Raw genomic sequence first — 17388 nt, forward strand, 5'->3', positions numbered from 1 at the left:
ACACACATACAGTCATTTGGAAAGATTGTCTTTAAAACATCTAATTAGAGTCTACTGCATAAATTCTTTTTCTCCCTTTCTGTCTAGTGAACCTGTCTCACTCTTGAGCATTTTGATCTTAAAGGTCTTAAGTGTTGGCTCATGATGAAAACAGTAGTGAAATTGCCTTTGATCAGAAAGCTTGAGACCAACCTTCAATTTTAGGGTCACAATGAATACCATGTGACTTCAACCATAGTCTTTGGTGTCCAGTGTCTTCTCAAGACACTAATGCAAAAGGAATAAAAATGTACATATGAGGATGGCCTATATAGTAAACATTTGGCCTGCACAGGTACTACTTGAACAGTATTTTCAACCAGTTAGACTTTCAAAGGAACTTCTCTGTCCCTGTACCCAAAGCAGGAGAGTTCATGACAACTTTATACAGCCAACTTTATATAGCAAACTCAGGATGATCTTTTCTTTAAGGATAAACAAGCCCATTTTCTCACCAGCCCCTTTCTGCTTCTCCTGGTCAGCCACCCCTATCTGAGTCCCTGGGGGAAATATTTGAACATCAGCGATTTACCTGAATTACAAACGGACTGGTTGCATTGTTCAGCATACCACATATTTTTCTTCAAGAATAAAAAGTTAAATATTTGCTTACAAAATAACCTATAGACTTTGGACTTGGGCTTTAGAAGCTATTACCCATCCTTAAGAAATACTCAACCTGAGCCTCCTCAGTAATGGACACTGTGATACTGTGTGATATGACACAAAGAGAAATATACAGTATCACCTATATAGTATTTCTGCCAAAACATTTAACTTGATCATAATAGAAAACTCAGACAGGTCTGTATTGTATTCTATGAGACATCCTCCCCAGAGTTTGAAAAAAGAAAAGTCAGAATCCTGGAAGAAAACATAAAGTCAGGAGGTCTCTTCCATATGAAAGGAGATAAGCAGACAAAAGCAAATAACAGTATGAGCATCTTGGACTAGATCCTGAATTTTAATAAACAAGCATAGATACAAATAAGCAAAAGAGAGACAAGGACATTTTGTGGATAAAGAATGAATGCACTATACACTGATATATTGGATAACAAGGAATCTTGTTATATTGAAGAATTTCCTAATTGTTAGAAAATGAATGCTGAAACCTCTGGGCATGGATTATCATGACATCTACAATTCCTAAATGCTTCAGAAAATAGACACCCATGAGGGATGTATAGGTATTCTTTTTGTAACAACCTCAACATTTTTTTAAGTTTAATACGATCTCTTTCTAAACACAGCGTATCAGCATCTGAAAATAGACATTGCTTTCCATAACCAGGGTGCCGGTCAGAACCATCTGAATGAGTTTACATACTCCACAGCATTCACTGTCTTATTGCTCATCTTAAAGAAGATGTCCGCTCAGTAGATAATGGAAGTACCCTGATGTATGCATTTTGAAAACCACCCCAATGTGGATCCTACACTGTAGATGGGCTTAGGAGTCATGAGGTACTGAGGTATTCTCAGAACCTGAATGATCAGGATGGGCTGTGTGGCTCTAGGAAGTTGAGCTAAACACACTCACCCTTGGATATCTTACCTATAAAATAGGAACAATGAGTGAGATTGTGTGCATTTGCAAAGAAACACTTTTTCTTTCTTCGTCTTCTTCTAGACCCACATCATTTCAAATGGACCACATCTAAAGTGGTTATGACCCACTATGGTCTTTTCCATTATGAAATTTATGTATGATCATATCCAATTAGACTTCCAGAATTTTCCCAGCTTGTAGTTGAGGCTGGAGAATCTAGCTTATTAACTCTAAGAAGGAACTGGCTTACAGAACTGGTTAACAAAGGCCAGCTCTTTTGGGATTGTTCTCCAGACTAGCCTTGTAAATGATGTCTCACCTCTTTTTGATGAGAGGTAGCCATAAAATCTTAACCACTCAAATTGTCTCAGGATTCTATATTAACTCTACATGAGGTCTCAGGTAGGTATGACCAAATACCACTTAGAACTGGCTAAGGCTGGATCCAAAAGCATGACTTCCAGTCTGGCTATGTAAACTCATCGGCCATAGGTCTTTGGAGAGAAGTTATTTCACCAAGCTACAGTCTCCTAAGCAGTTCAAGTAAAGGCAATAATAATGCATGACTCACCTGCCTTACTGGCTAAATGTGAACAAGCTTTGAAATTTCCAAGTCCTCAATTTAGTGTGGAATTTATTTTCTCTTCTGGGGCATAGTCCTCCTCCTCCTCTTTGTTTTCAAACTATTATGATTTTAAATCTATTTCTATTGAGGTTCACAAGCAGATACCATGCGTGGCTCCCATTTCCTCCATTAAAAAAAAATGTAGATTCTTAAATACTTTTTTTCACCCCTGATAGGCCACCCTAAGCTTTGCCAGAAAGAACCATCCCAGGAAAACCTCCTGATCCTACTACTCACAGCCCTCGACCACCATGAGGTATCCACAGGGGAAGTATTGGAGCCAAGCTGGACCAGAGATATACCCTGCTCTTATTTGGCTCAACTTACTGAATCCATTAACGTCCTGAGAACTAGAAGAGAAGCCTTCATCATTGCGGTTGGCACTGAGCTTGGTGTTGGGTTTGTCAGCTGAGGCCACAGGTCCCATCTCCCTCTGGGCTCCACTCTGTGTCTCCTTCTGTTTCTTGGCCAGCTTCCTTTGGGACATGTGCAAGGGAAAAATCACAGTTAGATGGTGCCAGTTACATGAGAGCATTGGGGAGATAGGTTGCTTTGCTTTCCTCTTCTAACTTCTCATCCTCAACCTGCCACACTTAGTCACTGTGCAGAAGTAGCATCAAGGAGACCCTCCAATGTCAAGATGGAGTATACTTCAGTCCTCCTGAAATCATTCATGGCTTCCTTTTACTAGGAAATATGAAGCTCATACTGCTTTATCCCCTCAAATAGGTATGTTCTATGTTTGAGTTTAATATGGTAAAATCAGTGATGTTTTCCACACTGTTTTCAAAGAGGTCAGGTTAATCTTTCTGTCCTCATGCTTCTCTCTGAATAGGAGTATAAACAGAGCCATCCTTTCTGAGAGATGAACTCATGGAAGAACTTCAGAAGAAATAAATGGTGGACTGAATAAGAGGCAAGTGGCTGGTGGTAAGTGAAGGCAGAATTTAGTCACATAGCTCACATTTGACCCCGATGCATTTTCCATAGCAGCAACAGAGCCTTGGAATCAAACGGGCATATCTTTTTGTAATCATGATCATAATGTAAAGAAACAGTTCTCAACCTTTGGTGTAAATATGAATCACCTGGAGAGTTAAAATAGTACACAGAGGCTCAGTCTTAGGGAAAAAGAACGGGGCTTGGACCTGGGAGTGGTCACCAGGTTCCTGGTTAGTCACCTGTCCAAGGAAAAATTCATCTATCACTTCACATCCTGAACTCTTCTGCTAAACAGTAGGACCAACATGATAGCATTGGTAAGGATTAAATGAGATAATGCATACAACACACAGAGCCCCTAATGCAGAGTGAACAGCAAACAGACAGCAGTTGCTATTTGTTATTATACCAACCACATTTCAACATCTTATTTCTCTCCCCAGTAGTTCCACTGCAGAATTCCATCTCTCCCTGTATCACATCAAGGGATGGAGGGAGACTTTGACTTCTGGCTAGAAAACTGAACAGTTAATCCTTCTGTTTGCTTCCATTTTAACTGACAGTTCTTGGCTCTATCATTAGACATAAAAAAATGTGACTAACCCTTCCTTGCACACAATAGTGATTTAAATATTTCCAAAAAGGCCCTCTAGGTTTTCCCAACACATGCATCCAAATATAGCCATTATGTTTCGATCACATGGAAAGCTATAGGTGAAACTCAAATATTTCAAGGGTCCATTCCTCTGGGCTGCTTATTCCATTCTTCTTCTAACCTGACTTCATATTCAATCTTGTTCTCTCTCTCTCAACACAGAAATACCCCTACACAGGTCAAAGCGAGTGCATTGTAGAGATTGTCCTACATTGGGCTACCTGACTGGGAGATAGGCCATTCTGAGTGGTAGTGAGCGCCTTTGCCAGAGGTATCTTCAAGGAAAAGCTAAGCCTAGACATAGAATCCTGTTAGAGGAGCTCATCTAGGATCACTCCTATCTCACAGCACCTGTCTTAAAACATGGGGCCTTTGATGTGGGTGCACATCATAGGTAGGGAATGATGGATGGCACACTCAAATGAGGGTGTTTGAGGAGAACTGATTTAGAAAAGGAACTCTCACCAATGCAGAGAAAGGCATTGGTACCCAAATGATACAGTGACAAGAAAGTTGTTTACCATCTATGGATCCAGAGGTACAAAAAGAGGAAGCTACAGTAACCAGAACCCAAAAAGAGAGCGTTATACACAAACAATGACATTCTTCTGAGGGAAAAATCTCATAGGGAGAGAATCAGAGTCAAAAATATCCTAACTGGGAGTTGGGAAGGTGGCTCAGTGGTAGAGTGCTTGCCTTGCATGCATGAGGCCTTGGGTTCAATTCCTCAGCACCACATAAGCAGAAAAAGCTGGAAGTAGCACTGTGGCTCAAGTGGTAGAGTGCTAGCTTTGATCTAAAGAGCTGAAGGACAGTGCCCAGGCCCAGAGTTCAGGCCCCATGACCGTCAAAAAAAAAAAAAAAAAGTATCTTAACGAGGCTGGGAATGTGGCTTAGGGGCAGAGCACTTGCTTAGCATGTATGACGTTCATGTATGGGTTCAATTCCTCAGTTTCTCCAAAACAAACAAACAAAAATAACATTAATAAAATTAAAAGCAAAAAAGCATTATTTTTAAGAAAGGCTTTTTTAAGTATCCTAATTATAGCCCCCTTTATCTCTCTAACCCCCTATCACAGAGGCTCTCAGTTGAACTCAATTAAAAGCCCGAGAAGGCAAAAGGGTCCCTTCCGTGGATGAAGCAGACACCAGAGTAGAGAATGGGAAAAAGTGAATCTGGACCCAGGAATCTACAGCAAAAAGCAAACAGCATTCACATCCCTCATTTTGGTCAGTGTTTGAAGACAAGTACATCTTAGAGTGGAATGTTTCACTTATTTATTCTAAACACTGGCCTGCGGAAAAAAGGGCACTCAGGAATGAGAACACATCCTTTGGTTGTAATGGTTTGGCCACAGGCAGACTGTTGTACCAGTGAAACTATTCCAGGCAGACAGAAGAGCAGCACGCAATGGAACATTGGATCAGTTGGGTTCTTTCTTACCATTGGCAGGTAATCAACAGGCAGGGAGAACACCAATGAAAGAAAATTGAGTACTTCTGCCGCTGATGACATTTCAAAATTTTATTCTTCATTTATTATCCAAAAAGAGTGTGTTTAAAAATGTATATGTGACCTTCTTAATCATAAATTTGAAAAGACATACAGCAGATCCCTTGCCTCTTTTGGAGCTCTGTTCATATTGCCTCAGTAGGAAATAAAAAGGAAATCCGATAAGAGAATTAACTTAAAAAGTACAAATGAGCATGTATCAGAGGCTTTGATATTTCCTTGGGGGCAGAACTCCAAGCCAATCTCATTCTATTCAGGGTAAAATAATATAGAGAGGGTTGTCTTAGACACAAATCATTGGTTTCCGAAGGAATAATAATAATACAAAAGGTTTCACTGCTTCTGTGAAAAATGTCATTTTATAGAAATGCTTGGGTAGCTTTGAATTCCTGTGTTAAAAAATGAAAAACTGAGCCTCTCTAAAACATATATATGTTTAAAAACTAGAAAGGTAAGCAGCTCTGTGTTACCATCATGAAGGATCTGAGATAATCAACTGATCAAGAGTGAAGATTTATTTTGGCTAACAATACTGGGGATTTCCAGTCCAAGACTTGGTGGTTCTATTTGGGCTTTTAGCAAGGGAAGTATATTGTAGAATATACATATCATAGAAAACTGTGCAGCTCATAAGCTAGAAAACAAGAGTAGCTGGATTACCAAGGTCCTAAAGCATCTTTGCAGAGCATCCTTCCAATGATCTAAAGACTCTCATTAGGCTCCACCTCTTAGATGTCCATGGCACCTTTCAGTCCTGTCATTTTGAGGACTAAGCGTTTTAACACATGGACCTTTAAGGGGAACACTCATCTAAAGCATAGATAGCAACATCCTTAGTATTTATCCCACAATGGACACTTACTGTGCATATCCATGTGATGATAATCCTAACAGTATTATGGCAGTAGGGAAATACAACAACAAAGTGGAAAGGCATAAGATTTTAAAGGAAATAAAACACAAAACTATAGTATAAGAGTCAAATATCAATTCTATCAGAGTTCAAATTTTTAAGTATTAAAAATGATCTCAGGAAAATGGATACCCATTCCAATTACCAAGTCTAATTTAACCCTTCATTTTCCCCTCAGGAGAGGGAAAAACCCAACCCTGAGAATAGGGTATATAAGACTCTCAAATTATGGCCCAGATTTCATCTGAGCCTTACCTGCTGCATACACCTCCCTCTTATGCCTCCTTCCATAGCATATAGCATGAACTACTTTTTATTCCTTGCTGTGTCTGATTCTTCACTGGCTACCACCTCCTTATCCTTGCAAAAATCTTGAAAGGCTCAATGATATTTGAACGTCACTCTTTGATGCTTCCTGCCGCTCCTTGAACAGAATTGCCATTTCCCCTCTAGCTGCCTTAACCATGGAACAAATATTTACTGAGCACCTAGATGTGTCAGTCTAGTACATGCAAGATCCTGATCTTCACCTTCATGAGACCAAGAAACTAATGGATGAGACAGGCATTAAACAGCTAAATGCAGAAACAGAAATCACAAAGATGATGAGGGCTAAGAGGAAATACTTGGAGCTGTAAGAGAGAGCTAATACCTGGCTTGAGCGAAGGTTTAGAGGTTCTGTTAGCTAAGCCCTCTTCTATTCTTATCACAGTGACTCAACTCTCTCATCCACCAGGGTAAGAGCCTCTTGGGAAAAGGGCTGTTGACTCCTTCCACCTACTCCAATTTCTTGCTGAGTGCCTGGCTTATAGCCAGTGCTCAATAAATTTGTTGCGCAAATTTATATTTAAAAGTCTATAATTTGAATTTGAAGTGTAGAAAAAGATTTTCATCCTGCTCTGAATGCAAATTATAACTACTTTAAAAGTAGCTACATCCAAGGGTAAAAGAGAAAGAAAAAAACCTGCATAAAATCAGTCTGTGCCCAGTTTGTACCTAGAAATACTTTTTTTTCATTGTTATTAATAACTCAACATTTCTAGCCTGAAATGTTTTCAGAATTAATGGAATATTCACAGAAGTCACAATTCCTATCCCAAGCTCTGGGTGCACAGGCTGTTAGGGGATTAAAAAACAACCACCATATAATAGTCATGTGACTCATTATTTACTGTGTGGAATCTTCAGAGCCTTCAAGATGCAGGTCCTTAATGATGTTCTGAACTTGGGAATTTGTTTCTGTAGTTATTTTGAGATTCTTACCTATTGGGTCATAGGATTTCACCAGCCAGGGGTACCAAGAACTGTAAAGGAGTAAGGAGAGCCTGACAAGCCTAGTTATTCTCTGCAGAGACATCTTTCCAGATCTGAAAAATGTGAAGACAACCATCCGAAGTATACTGCCTCTGACAGGTGGTGACGGCAGGAAGTAGCACTTCAGGTTGCCCTGAGTGAGGTCTCTTTCACATGACCTCAGTAGGTGAGTAAGGGGCAGGAGGTAGAGGCTATGGCCATGAAAGACCCTGAGCCTTGCGATTTATTCTGAGCAGCATCCTTTACAGGGATAGAGGCAGGGAGAGGAATGAAGCACCCTGAGGAGTGCTGGGATCATGCTGTAAGGGGAGGTATATGGAAACATCCACAGATGTTTCTCCTGGTCAAAGAACACTGAGGTGTGTGCTCCTCACCTAGCTGGCTTCATGTAGCCTTAGAGAGTACAATTAGGACTGGCCTGGCTTGATGCAAGGAAGAAATATCTAGCAAAGGTGAACTAGTTACATTCCTTTTGAAAGTCCCTAATATGGGAACTACCCAATTTTCCCTCTTCTGCAATTTGCTTGCCACGTTTTGAGGCTGTACAAAAAAGTTCTATGCTCTCAGAAGCAGGTGTCTCTTTCCCAGTTACTGTTTTCCTCTTCACTCATGAATTTGTTTGACAAATAGTTAACATGGACCTACTTTGTACCAAAGGCAGTTAGATAGAGGAAGACTGGTGTGAAGAGCCAGCCACGAATCCTGCCCTGTTTGGGCTTTTGGAAATATTTATGGGCTTCCCCTTCTTGAGAAGAGTTCAGGCAGAGCCTGAGAAACTATTTGGAAAAAGAGGCATTTAGAATTCCATTGTCTTCAAAAACCCTTCAATCTTTCCTGGGATAAGAACAGCAGCCCAGTTACTGAGATGCAGCTGATCAGCCAGTCTGGGAGTTCTGCTCTGGCATTTTTTCCTAGATGTAAACAGTCATGCCTACTCCTCTGGGGTGACCTTGATCAGGCATTATTTTCTTTCCATGGATCATTCCCTTGGACTGCCCTCCATTGGCATTGCTGAGAGACTTTTGTGGGGAAGTTACAAAGATTTGAACCCCGGAACCCAAAGTATGTCAGCCCACAGGAAGCAGCCCAAGAAAACACAGCTTGGCCTGACTCTTATTTAAAGCACGTTTTTATAGCCAGCATGCTCTATGATAAAATGGATGGATCTCTGTAGTTATGCAACAGAACAGGTAACAGGGAGGGAAGGGCACCAGCCTCTTATTTTACAGAAGACACTGAGGCCTGGAATAGGACGTACTTAGCCAAGATACCTAGCACCTAGGTATAAGTCCCAGGGCCCCAATATCTACTTTCTCAGAGATGCATGCTCATGACAGCTATTCAACATGCCCCCCACCTCTCTTTGGTGATAAGATTAGAAGTGAACACTCAATCCAGGTACACATGACCCCAAGATCTTACAAATGCAGTGAAACCTCAGCAACCCAAACCTCACTAACTTAGAGAACTACTAGACTAGATCACACCAATGGCTGACAGTGTGAGCAAGGGTATAGAGGTGTGCAGGGTTTATAGAATAAAATACCACATTCCCTTAAATCAGGCGGCAGGATGGCATAATAGTTAACACACTGCCTTTGGTGCCAGACAGCCTGGCATCAAAGCCTGGCTCCCTGTCAGACTCACTGTTTGAGCTCTTGCCAGTTTTCCCCTCCCCCTCCTGACCCATGTATCCATTATCTGCAGAGCACAGGTTGCAGGAATACTTCCATTCATGGCGGTTGTGAAGATGGTGTGGTGCTAGCAAAGCACTTAACTCAATCAAGGTATACACACAGTAAGCACTAAGTAAGCGCTCTCTGGTATGATAACCTTTTAAAGGTTCATTTCAACAACCTCACTATGAAGCCTGTAAGGGCAGTATCCTAAGGATTTTTTTTCTGTTGTTCCAGGACATCTGTTGATCTATAGTAGAGCCACACTCATCAGCTCTGGCTGCCAAGATCATTAGCTCTGGTAGGTGCCCTTTCTGAGACAGAGCTGTGGGTCTTTCTTCTCCTATTCCCATCTCCTTAGCCCTGGAAAATTCCTCCAGAATGGCAAGATTCTTGAAGCAGCAAAGGCAGCATCAGATTTGAAGGGCCAAGTTGGGGGTGGTAGGTAGATAATGAATGACTGGTAAGATTCTACTGTCGCTGGTATGACCAGTGTCCAGCCTGGACATCTTGACTTTTAGAAACTTTCCAGATTGAGCACCACTGGCATGGAATGTCAAATCTCCAAATGTGGTCTCTAGATGAGCCTCACCAGCTTTTACCTAGGAATATGTTAGTGATTTGATTTCTTGGGCCTCACTCCTGGCCCAGTGAATTGGGGCAGATGATCAACAAATCCTTCAGGAAATTCACAGGCTTGCCACAGCTAGAGAGCCATGGACTCATTCTTGGGACATGGAACTTATTTTTTTCCACCAAGGGCTATCTAGGTATTTACAGTATCATTCATAGGCCATACAAGACTATTGATACAGATAGGCAGGCCCAGGGTAGCCAAACTGAGGACAGCCAACAAGAAGCATTATGTGTCTGTCCCATCATATACCAGATGATTTCACAGCCTCTTCAATGTGAGATAACATTGTTTTAAAGCACACGAAGTGCTTTGTGTGGAAGCCCAAGGAAGTGAATGCAATCACAGTAAAATAAATAATAAATGTATTTCAGTTACTTAATGAACATGAATATGAGACTTACTACATCCCAGGCATTATTCAAGGGCTTCCTTAAACAGTGTGTGGTTTTTTGTTTTTGTTTTTATGTCAGTCGTGGGGCTTGAACTCTGGGACTGTGTGCTGTCCCTCAGCTCTTCAGCTCAAGGCTAGTGCTCTATCACTTGAGCCACAGCGCCACTTCCAGTTTTCTGAGTGATTTATTAAAGATAAGAGTCTCAGAGACTTTCCTGCCTGGGCTGGCTTTGAACCGCGATCCTCAGAACTCAGCCTCCTGAGTAGCTAGGATTTACAAGTGTGAGCCACTGGCTTAAACACAGTGTTTTAAAGATGTCTAATAGTTCTAGGAAGTCAGCAAGAATTCTGTCACCATTTCATAGATGAAAGAAGCAGGTAGACAGCTGAAGTGATTCATAGAAAGACACTTAGGATTTTAGAAGCAGAGCTGGGATTCAAACCCATGCAATTAGGATTCTGAATGCAAAGATTCTTTTGTTATGTTGTGAAGAGCCCCAGATCCAGATCCATAGTATATCAACTCTTCTCTCCACTTACCTTATGTCTGTCATGTTGCCTGACACCTTCCTCCCATGCCCCACTCGACCCCTATTGAGTTTAGGAGTGTATATCATTTATTTCATGCAATCCAGGATTCCCATTTGCCTGCAATTTTACCCTAAGGAAATATACATCTATCATGCAGGGAACACTGCAAAGACACAGGTTTATATAAGCTAGAATTTTTCAACTTCAGCAAGATAATTCATATATGTATGTATGCATCTATATCTATATCTATGTCTATATGTTTGGGGACTGACCCATGCAATGAAGAATGTTTAGTAGCATCCTTGACTTCTAATCTCTAAATGCTAGGAGATTCCCCCCACTCTCAGAGGTAGCATCACAAACATCTCTAAACATCACTAAATGTTCCTGGAGGTAGAGGTGAGGAATGGCCCTTTATACTATAAATGTAATAGTTTAACATTTCACACCAACATGAAGTTGGTACCTTGTAAACAGCTCCATTCTTTCCAACAACACAAAGAGTGGTGATTACTTCTTTTGTTTTATAGATGAAAAATCAAAGGCCCAGAAGGATTAATTCTAAATTCATAAAACAGGTAAAGAGACCAGGTTGATTTTGAACCTAGTTATTCAGCCTGCAGAGCTGGCTTTCTCCTTCAACCTCCTCTGGCGCTTCTTTTTAATAGCAAAAAAAATCAGTTATAGACTCATAAATGTCTAACAATAGGGAACCAGCTCAGTAAATTATAATGCATCCCCTGCATGGAATATTATGCAGCTATTAAAATGATGGAGTGCCGTTAAAAATGAAAACTATGTAACAACATAGGAAAAAGGCTAACTGGATTACATTAAGTTAAAAATACTAGAAAATAAAACTGTGTCTACATTGTGATTACAACAATAAGGTAGTATATATGTGGAGACTGAAGACATTAAGCATAATTTTCCTGTCTCTTTTGGTATCCATTCTCACTACCAGGATATCTTTGTGACACCCCCCCCCCCCGCCCCCCACACACACTTTTTTTCTTCTTCTAAGTGATAGCAGAGGATAGTGAGGAAATTCAAGATGTCTGTCCTGAGTCCATATGTGTTAAAGGAATCCAAGTTTCTTAGAGCTTTTTGGGTGTGGCTGGGGCGGGGCCGGAGTCGCTAAACAAATAGCACTGTTACTTGTGAATTTTGAGCCTAGAACCTTCTCCCTGTACTGACTACTTCTTTCAAGCACACTAAGCTGGAAGGACAGAAGAAAAATAGCTCTGAAGGCTTTTGTGTGAAGATCACTCCAGGAGTCATGGTTATTAGGAACACACAGTCTGAGAGCAGCAGACATGTCTGTCTGTCAAAGGTACTGAACAGAACACTGGTCTCATGTATTATTCATCAAGAGTGGCCTGGCACCCTGGCCTGGCCGTGCGGGAAAAGTCTTGCAAAAGAAACATGTGATGAACTGATTGGAATGTCAAAATGTCATTAAGGATAAATTAATGGATGTGTTACTTTGGTTGTTAGAGGCCGTGCCAGCAAGAGATTGGGCAGCCGGCGGGCTGTTTGCCAGCCCAAGACAGACGGCGTTTGCAATGGAGATTCATGGTCTTTATGCGTTGTGAGGTGCTTTTGCAGGGAGAAGAATAAACAGAAATGCTCCAGCACTTAAGCATCGTAAAATCACAAGCATGAGATAAATTAATTAGTGTACACTGGGAAGGCGGCTGGTCTGTCTGGACTCCTGGGAAAAAGCTAGAATGGATGGTACTGGGTCCTCCTATCAGCCTCCGAAGAAAGCGATTGAATTTAATGTGCAATCATAAACTGCAGCTGATGGAAAGATAAGTCTGATCTGCTTCTTCTCGTTTTTTTTTCTTCCAGAAATACTATTTCTTTCTATTACTTCCCAGCTCTTTGTGTCTGTAGGCCAAGAGTCTTAGGAAACTGGAGAAACCTGGGAACTGGCTCTGTTGTGGAGGGTAGATTACAGTATCCTAATACAGGAGCCATTCTTAGGCCCCCTGGGTCACTCAAGGTCCAGACTTGGGGTAATCCATTCTCCCCGGAAGGGGCATTCACAGTGCAAGTGTCAGCTCATTCCACTACTGTATCAATGTTGTCTGAAAGTTCTATGCTTTCCCTGAGTATCTTCCTCCTTGGGACTTTGTAATAAAAGCCACGAGAACCATTACTGCTTGCTGGGTGCTTAGTAGGTGCCAAGTATCAGGGACGGGCTAATTTGCAAGCTTATCCTACATTTTAGTGGAGAAGACAGAGAGTAATGAAGATGCTGATGAGCACACAGCTAGTAGATGGCTGCATCATGATGTAAACCGAAAGTCACAGAGGCCTACAGCTTCATGTTTTAGCCCTCACTCAGGTCTAAGTTCTGGAATCTCCTTTTCTTACATTGAATGGACCTGGCTTGCAGAGTAACACAGAATACAAGAAAGCCCAGCTGATGGTACTTCCCATTGCTGCCCAGTGGGAACTTGGCTATTCCAAACCTGTCTTCCATGCAACAGTCTTTTTCATGTGAGTTATGCTATTTACACACTGAGGATTTCTCTTTCCTTATCTTTTAAGAGTTAGATATATGCTAATTCCCCCCTCCCCAAATACAAAAATCTGTTTCACATCTATACACTACACAAAGAACAATACGAATATGCAGGTTTACGCACTAGTCCTTTTGCAATTGAGCATAAAAAAAGTTCAGATCTAAATCCACCAAGACATGAAAAGAAACTACCTAGCTAAAATGACCTTACAAAGTTGATGAAAAAAAAAATCAAGGAAGCCCAGTGTGGTGGTACACACCTGTAATTCCAGCACTGGGGGGCAGGGGGATGGAGAGTTGGAAGGCAGGTGGGCTATATAGTGAGTTCCAGGCCAGTCTGGGATACATGAAGAGACCCTGTCTCAAAAAACAAAGCAAAACAAAAAGAAATTAAGGAAGGCCCATCCAAATGAGGAGGTTTGTTGTATTCCTAGCCTAGAAAAATGATCTTGCTAAGTGATCAACTCTCACCAAACTGCTCTGCAGATTGAATGCAAGCTAGCAGGATTCCTTGCAATAGGATGGAATGCCTTTGTAAATCTATTTCCGAAAACTGGGAGAGGGGAGAAAAGAGCTTCTAAGTCTTAACTGCCCAGAAAATGGCATGTGGAACTTATTATCCCATTTAATACTTTAAAGTCCAGCTACTCTTTAAATAGTTATTTCTCTACGTCAGGCATATCTCTCCCTGTCTCCCCCTCTCCCCTGCCACCATTTTTTTATAAGGTATTTTAGATAACAACAAAGATGTGTTAAAAGACTGAACTCAAAAGTGGGACTCCAGAGACCTTTGTAAAAAACAATCTTGTCTAGCATCTCTTTAATCTTTGTCCTGATTTCTCCAACGCAGATTATAAATTTCATGCCAATTATAACAAGATGAATGATCCTGCTCTTGTTTTATTTTTGTCCCATTTATACAGCCAGTGCATTTAATGGAATGAAGTGGTTGGTAGAGGATTTTATGTGTGTTTGTTTGGAGCTTTTCCTGTGATATTTTGGGGGCAACGGTTATAAACTTTCATTGTAAGGCTGTCTTTGGACTCTATTCATTGCATATTTCACCCAGCGATGATTTCAAAATGCTTGCTCTGGGGCTGAGGCGATAGCTCTTGCTACCTGTGGTGCTGTGTAAAAGGAGCATCTTTCAGAATTATTGCCACACTAATTTTCCAATTCATGGCAAGAGGACAGTACTAGTAATTGTGCCTCTTGATTCCCTGGATTTTTTTTTTATAGCCTGAGGCCTGGTCAATTTGGTCAACATTCCTTTCTTGAAATTTAAAACGATCTTTTCCCATTGGATTAGCTCAAAGATTTCACAAGACACCTATGTGAAAATATTGTGTAAACTGTACAACTTGTATTGACATAATGTGAAACATAAAGCACAACCATAGTATGACATATAATTCAACATCCTGGGTATTTTCCTATGTATCAGATACACAACCAGCTGAGGTATGTGTATTCCACATTTGGTGGAATTCATCAGTTGGTGGACAGGTTCAAACTGATTTAAATATTTATACAAGCTACCCATGTATCAAAACATCATATAGAACCCCACTAGCATGTATAATTTTGTTTTAACGTATCAGTTGAAAAATTAATCTTTTCAAAGAGCCAGATGCTGTGTATCCATTATATCATCTTACATTGTCCTGATAAAACTCCACAGCAATGGTACAAGTTTCTCATTACTACCTCCCATTTTACAGATGAGGAAACAGGCTCAAGAAAGGGGGCAAAGTCCAAGGTCTAGGCCAAGACCCTTCTCAAATAAGCACACAATCAACCAAATAAATTTAAAAAAATACAAAGACGAAGCAGTGGCAAAGTCTAGAATCTGAACACAAATCCAGTCCATACTCATTTTACAACATTATTTCCAGGTTTTGATGATTGCTTTCCTCACGGTGCCAAGCAATGGCAACAATGAAATTTAATACCCTTAAGGAATGGGAGATGAGATTATGGAAGTGTAATTTACTGAGCATGTTGCTTTCTATCCAGATGGCTGCAAACACCTACGTGGTAACACAGCCAATACATCCACCTGAATCAGCCATGAATTTCTTAAAAACACCTTGACATCCCACACTTCCACAGTAGTTTCTCCATATAAAAGTAAAGATAAGAAAAAAGAACAGCATGAAATCCTAGATCAACCAGATTTGAGCTCAGATTTTTTTTTTTTTAACCACAGAGCCTCTTCTCATCTACTAGATGCCCAGATGATAAATACCACAAAGGGAGAAAGGAAGAATAAGAAAGTAGAAAGAGAGTCTCAGCTTTTCTTTTCTCCATTTTGAGAAAAAGTGCATCACTGCTCAGGTGTTTTCCAAAGTAAAACAAGCTCCCTCTTTACTTTTTTGAGGCTCAGTTTGGTTTATAACCTTAACCAACTCATAGTTTCACATTTAAAAAAGATTCAATTTGCCATGAAAAACACAGTTTGGATGGCATGAAGATTTGCATTCTTCTTACAAACTGTGGGTGGTTGCTAATGGAAATACAGATTCCTCTGCTCTCTGAAAGTTCTGCCGAGGGGATTGAAGCCACTGAGATTAAAAAAAAATTACTCTGGAAAGCAACTCAGCCAATGTATTCTAAGATATTCTGTCAGGAAGTACATATCACTGGCAGGAGTATGGGACTCCTCTGCATTTCAGTGATGAAGAGATACTTCTGGAAATACTTCATGGTGGAGGTCCCTTTTCTCTTCACAGTGACATCAAAACCACAATGAAGAAAGATTAATGCAAAAAAAAAGGTTGCATACTACTTGACTGTGTATCTGGGAAATTTTCATCTTTTGTTATTAGTTTCAATCCCTTTTGGAACATAAGACATTCATATATGTACAGGATGTCTACAAGGATTGTTTCTCTCACGCTCTAAGAGGAGATTTGCCATCCAACACCATTCTGCCTTCTATGGAGTTTGTCCTCCAAACTCAGGCTCCAAACAATCCATTTTTCAACAAAGTTTCTAAGTGAAATGGTCAGACTGAGTTTCACACCATTCTCACAAATTCCCTGCTCTGGTGACTCTAGATTCTCAACTTCTCCCAGATGGGGGTCCTCTTCTTGTCACTAGGCAAGAATGACTTGAGAAACTGCAATGTCTACGCACTTCCTCAGAGTACCTCACTCAGGTCTCTATACTTTCTTTACAGGTTGTAGCTTCAGTATTCTCCATATGTGATTGTCCCCTCTAAATTTGCATTAATTCCTCTAAGCTTCATTCCCAGAAAGGAGAAACAATTCAGAACCAAGTCAGAATTGAACATTCCAAGAACTTTGTGTGTATGTATATGTGTATATGTGAGAGTGTGTGTGTGTGTGTGTGTGTGTGTGTGTGTGTGTGTGTGTGTGAATGCTGGGGCTTAAACTCAGGGCCTGAGTGCTGTCCCCTAGTGTTTTTGCTCAAGGCTATCACTCACCCACTTGAACCACAGCTCCACTTCCAGTGGTGGTTCATTGGAGATAAGAGTCTCATGGACTTTTCTGCCTAGGCTGGCTTCAAACTGGGATCCTCACATCTCAGCCTCCTGAGTAGCTAGGATTATAGGTGTGAGCCACTAGCACCCTGCTTGAACCTTTAAAAACTTTGAAAGGAAGGTTTTAGCAGCATAGGACAAGCCTGTCGCCTAGCGCCTCTATCTGGAAATAGCTACAGGAAATAGCTACAGTAGCTGTCAAACTCTTTTTCTGCAATGTCTACAAACCTTGGATAAAATGACATCCTCTACTCTGGTAGTTCTTGTCAGTAATTGTTTCTGATTTCTCTTGTTGGTATTAGGGATGGAAGCCAGGAAAACAGATGTCCATCCAATTTCTCAGAAGGGAAAATTTGTAAGGTTTTCAGAACCACTATTTACAGTCACTCTACTCCATTTTATTTAATAAAAATCTTCTTCCATTTAACTCATGCCTGGTAGTTAAGATTTAATAAGATCTTCCTCCATTTTACTTATGCTTGGTAGTTAGAACTGATCTCCATTTTCTTTCTTTTTCTCTTTTATATATCCAACCCCTGTTGCATTCTGGCTCAGCTCC

The 17388-nt window shown here is 40.7% G+C and overlaps 1 protein-coding gene across 1 annotated transcript in view; it reads right to left on the reverse strand.

Annotated features, from left to right (window-relative positions):
* Positions 1-17388, reverse strand: part of Ptprt (protein tyrosine phosphatase receptor type T) — a 702580-nt gene that overhangs the window by 103075 nt on the left and 582117 nt on the right. Inside the window, exon 14 of the mRNA XM_042694435.1 lies at positions 2544-2692. Within this exon, the coding sequence (XP_042550369.1) occupies positions 2544-2692 (149 nt within the window). The remainder of the gene's footprint in view (positions 1-2543; positions 2693-17388) is intronic.

Source organism: Dipodomys spectabilis, unplaced genomic scaffold (assembly GCF_019054845.1).
Source record: "Dipodomys spectabilis isolate Male_0828 unplaced genomic scaffold, ASM1905484v1 ptg000175l, whole genome shotgun sequence".
In the NCBI taxonomy this organism is placed as follows: Eukaryota; Metazoa; Chordata; class Mammalia; order Rodentia; family Heteromyidae; genus Dipodomys; species Dipodomys spectabilis.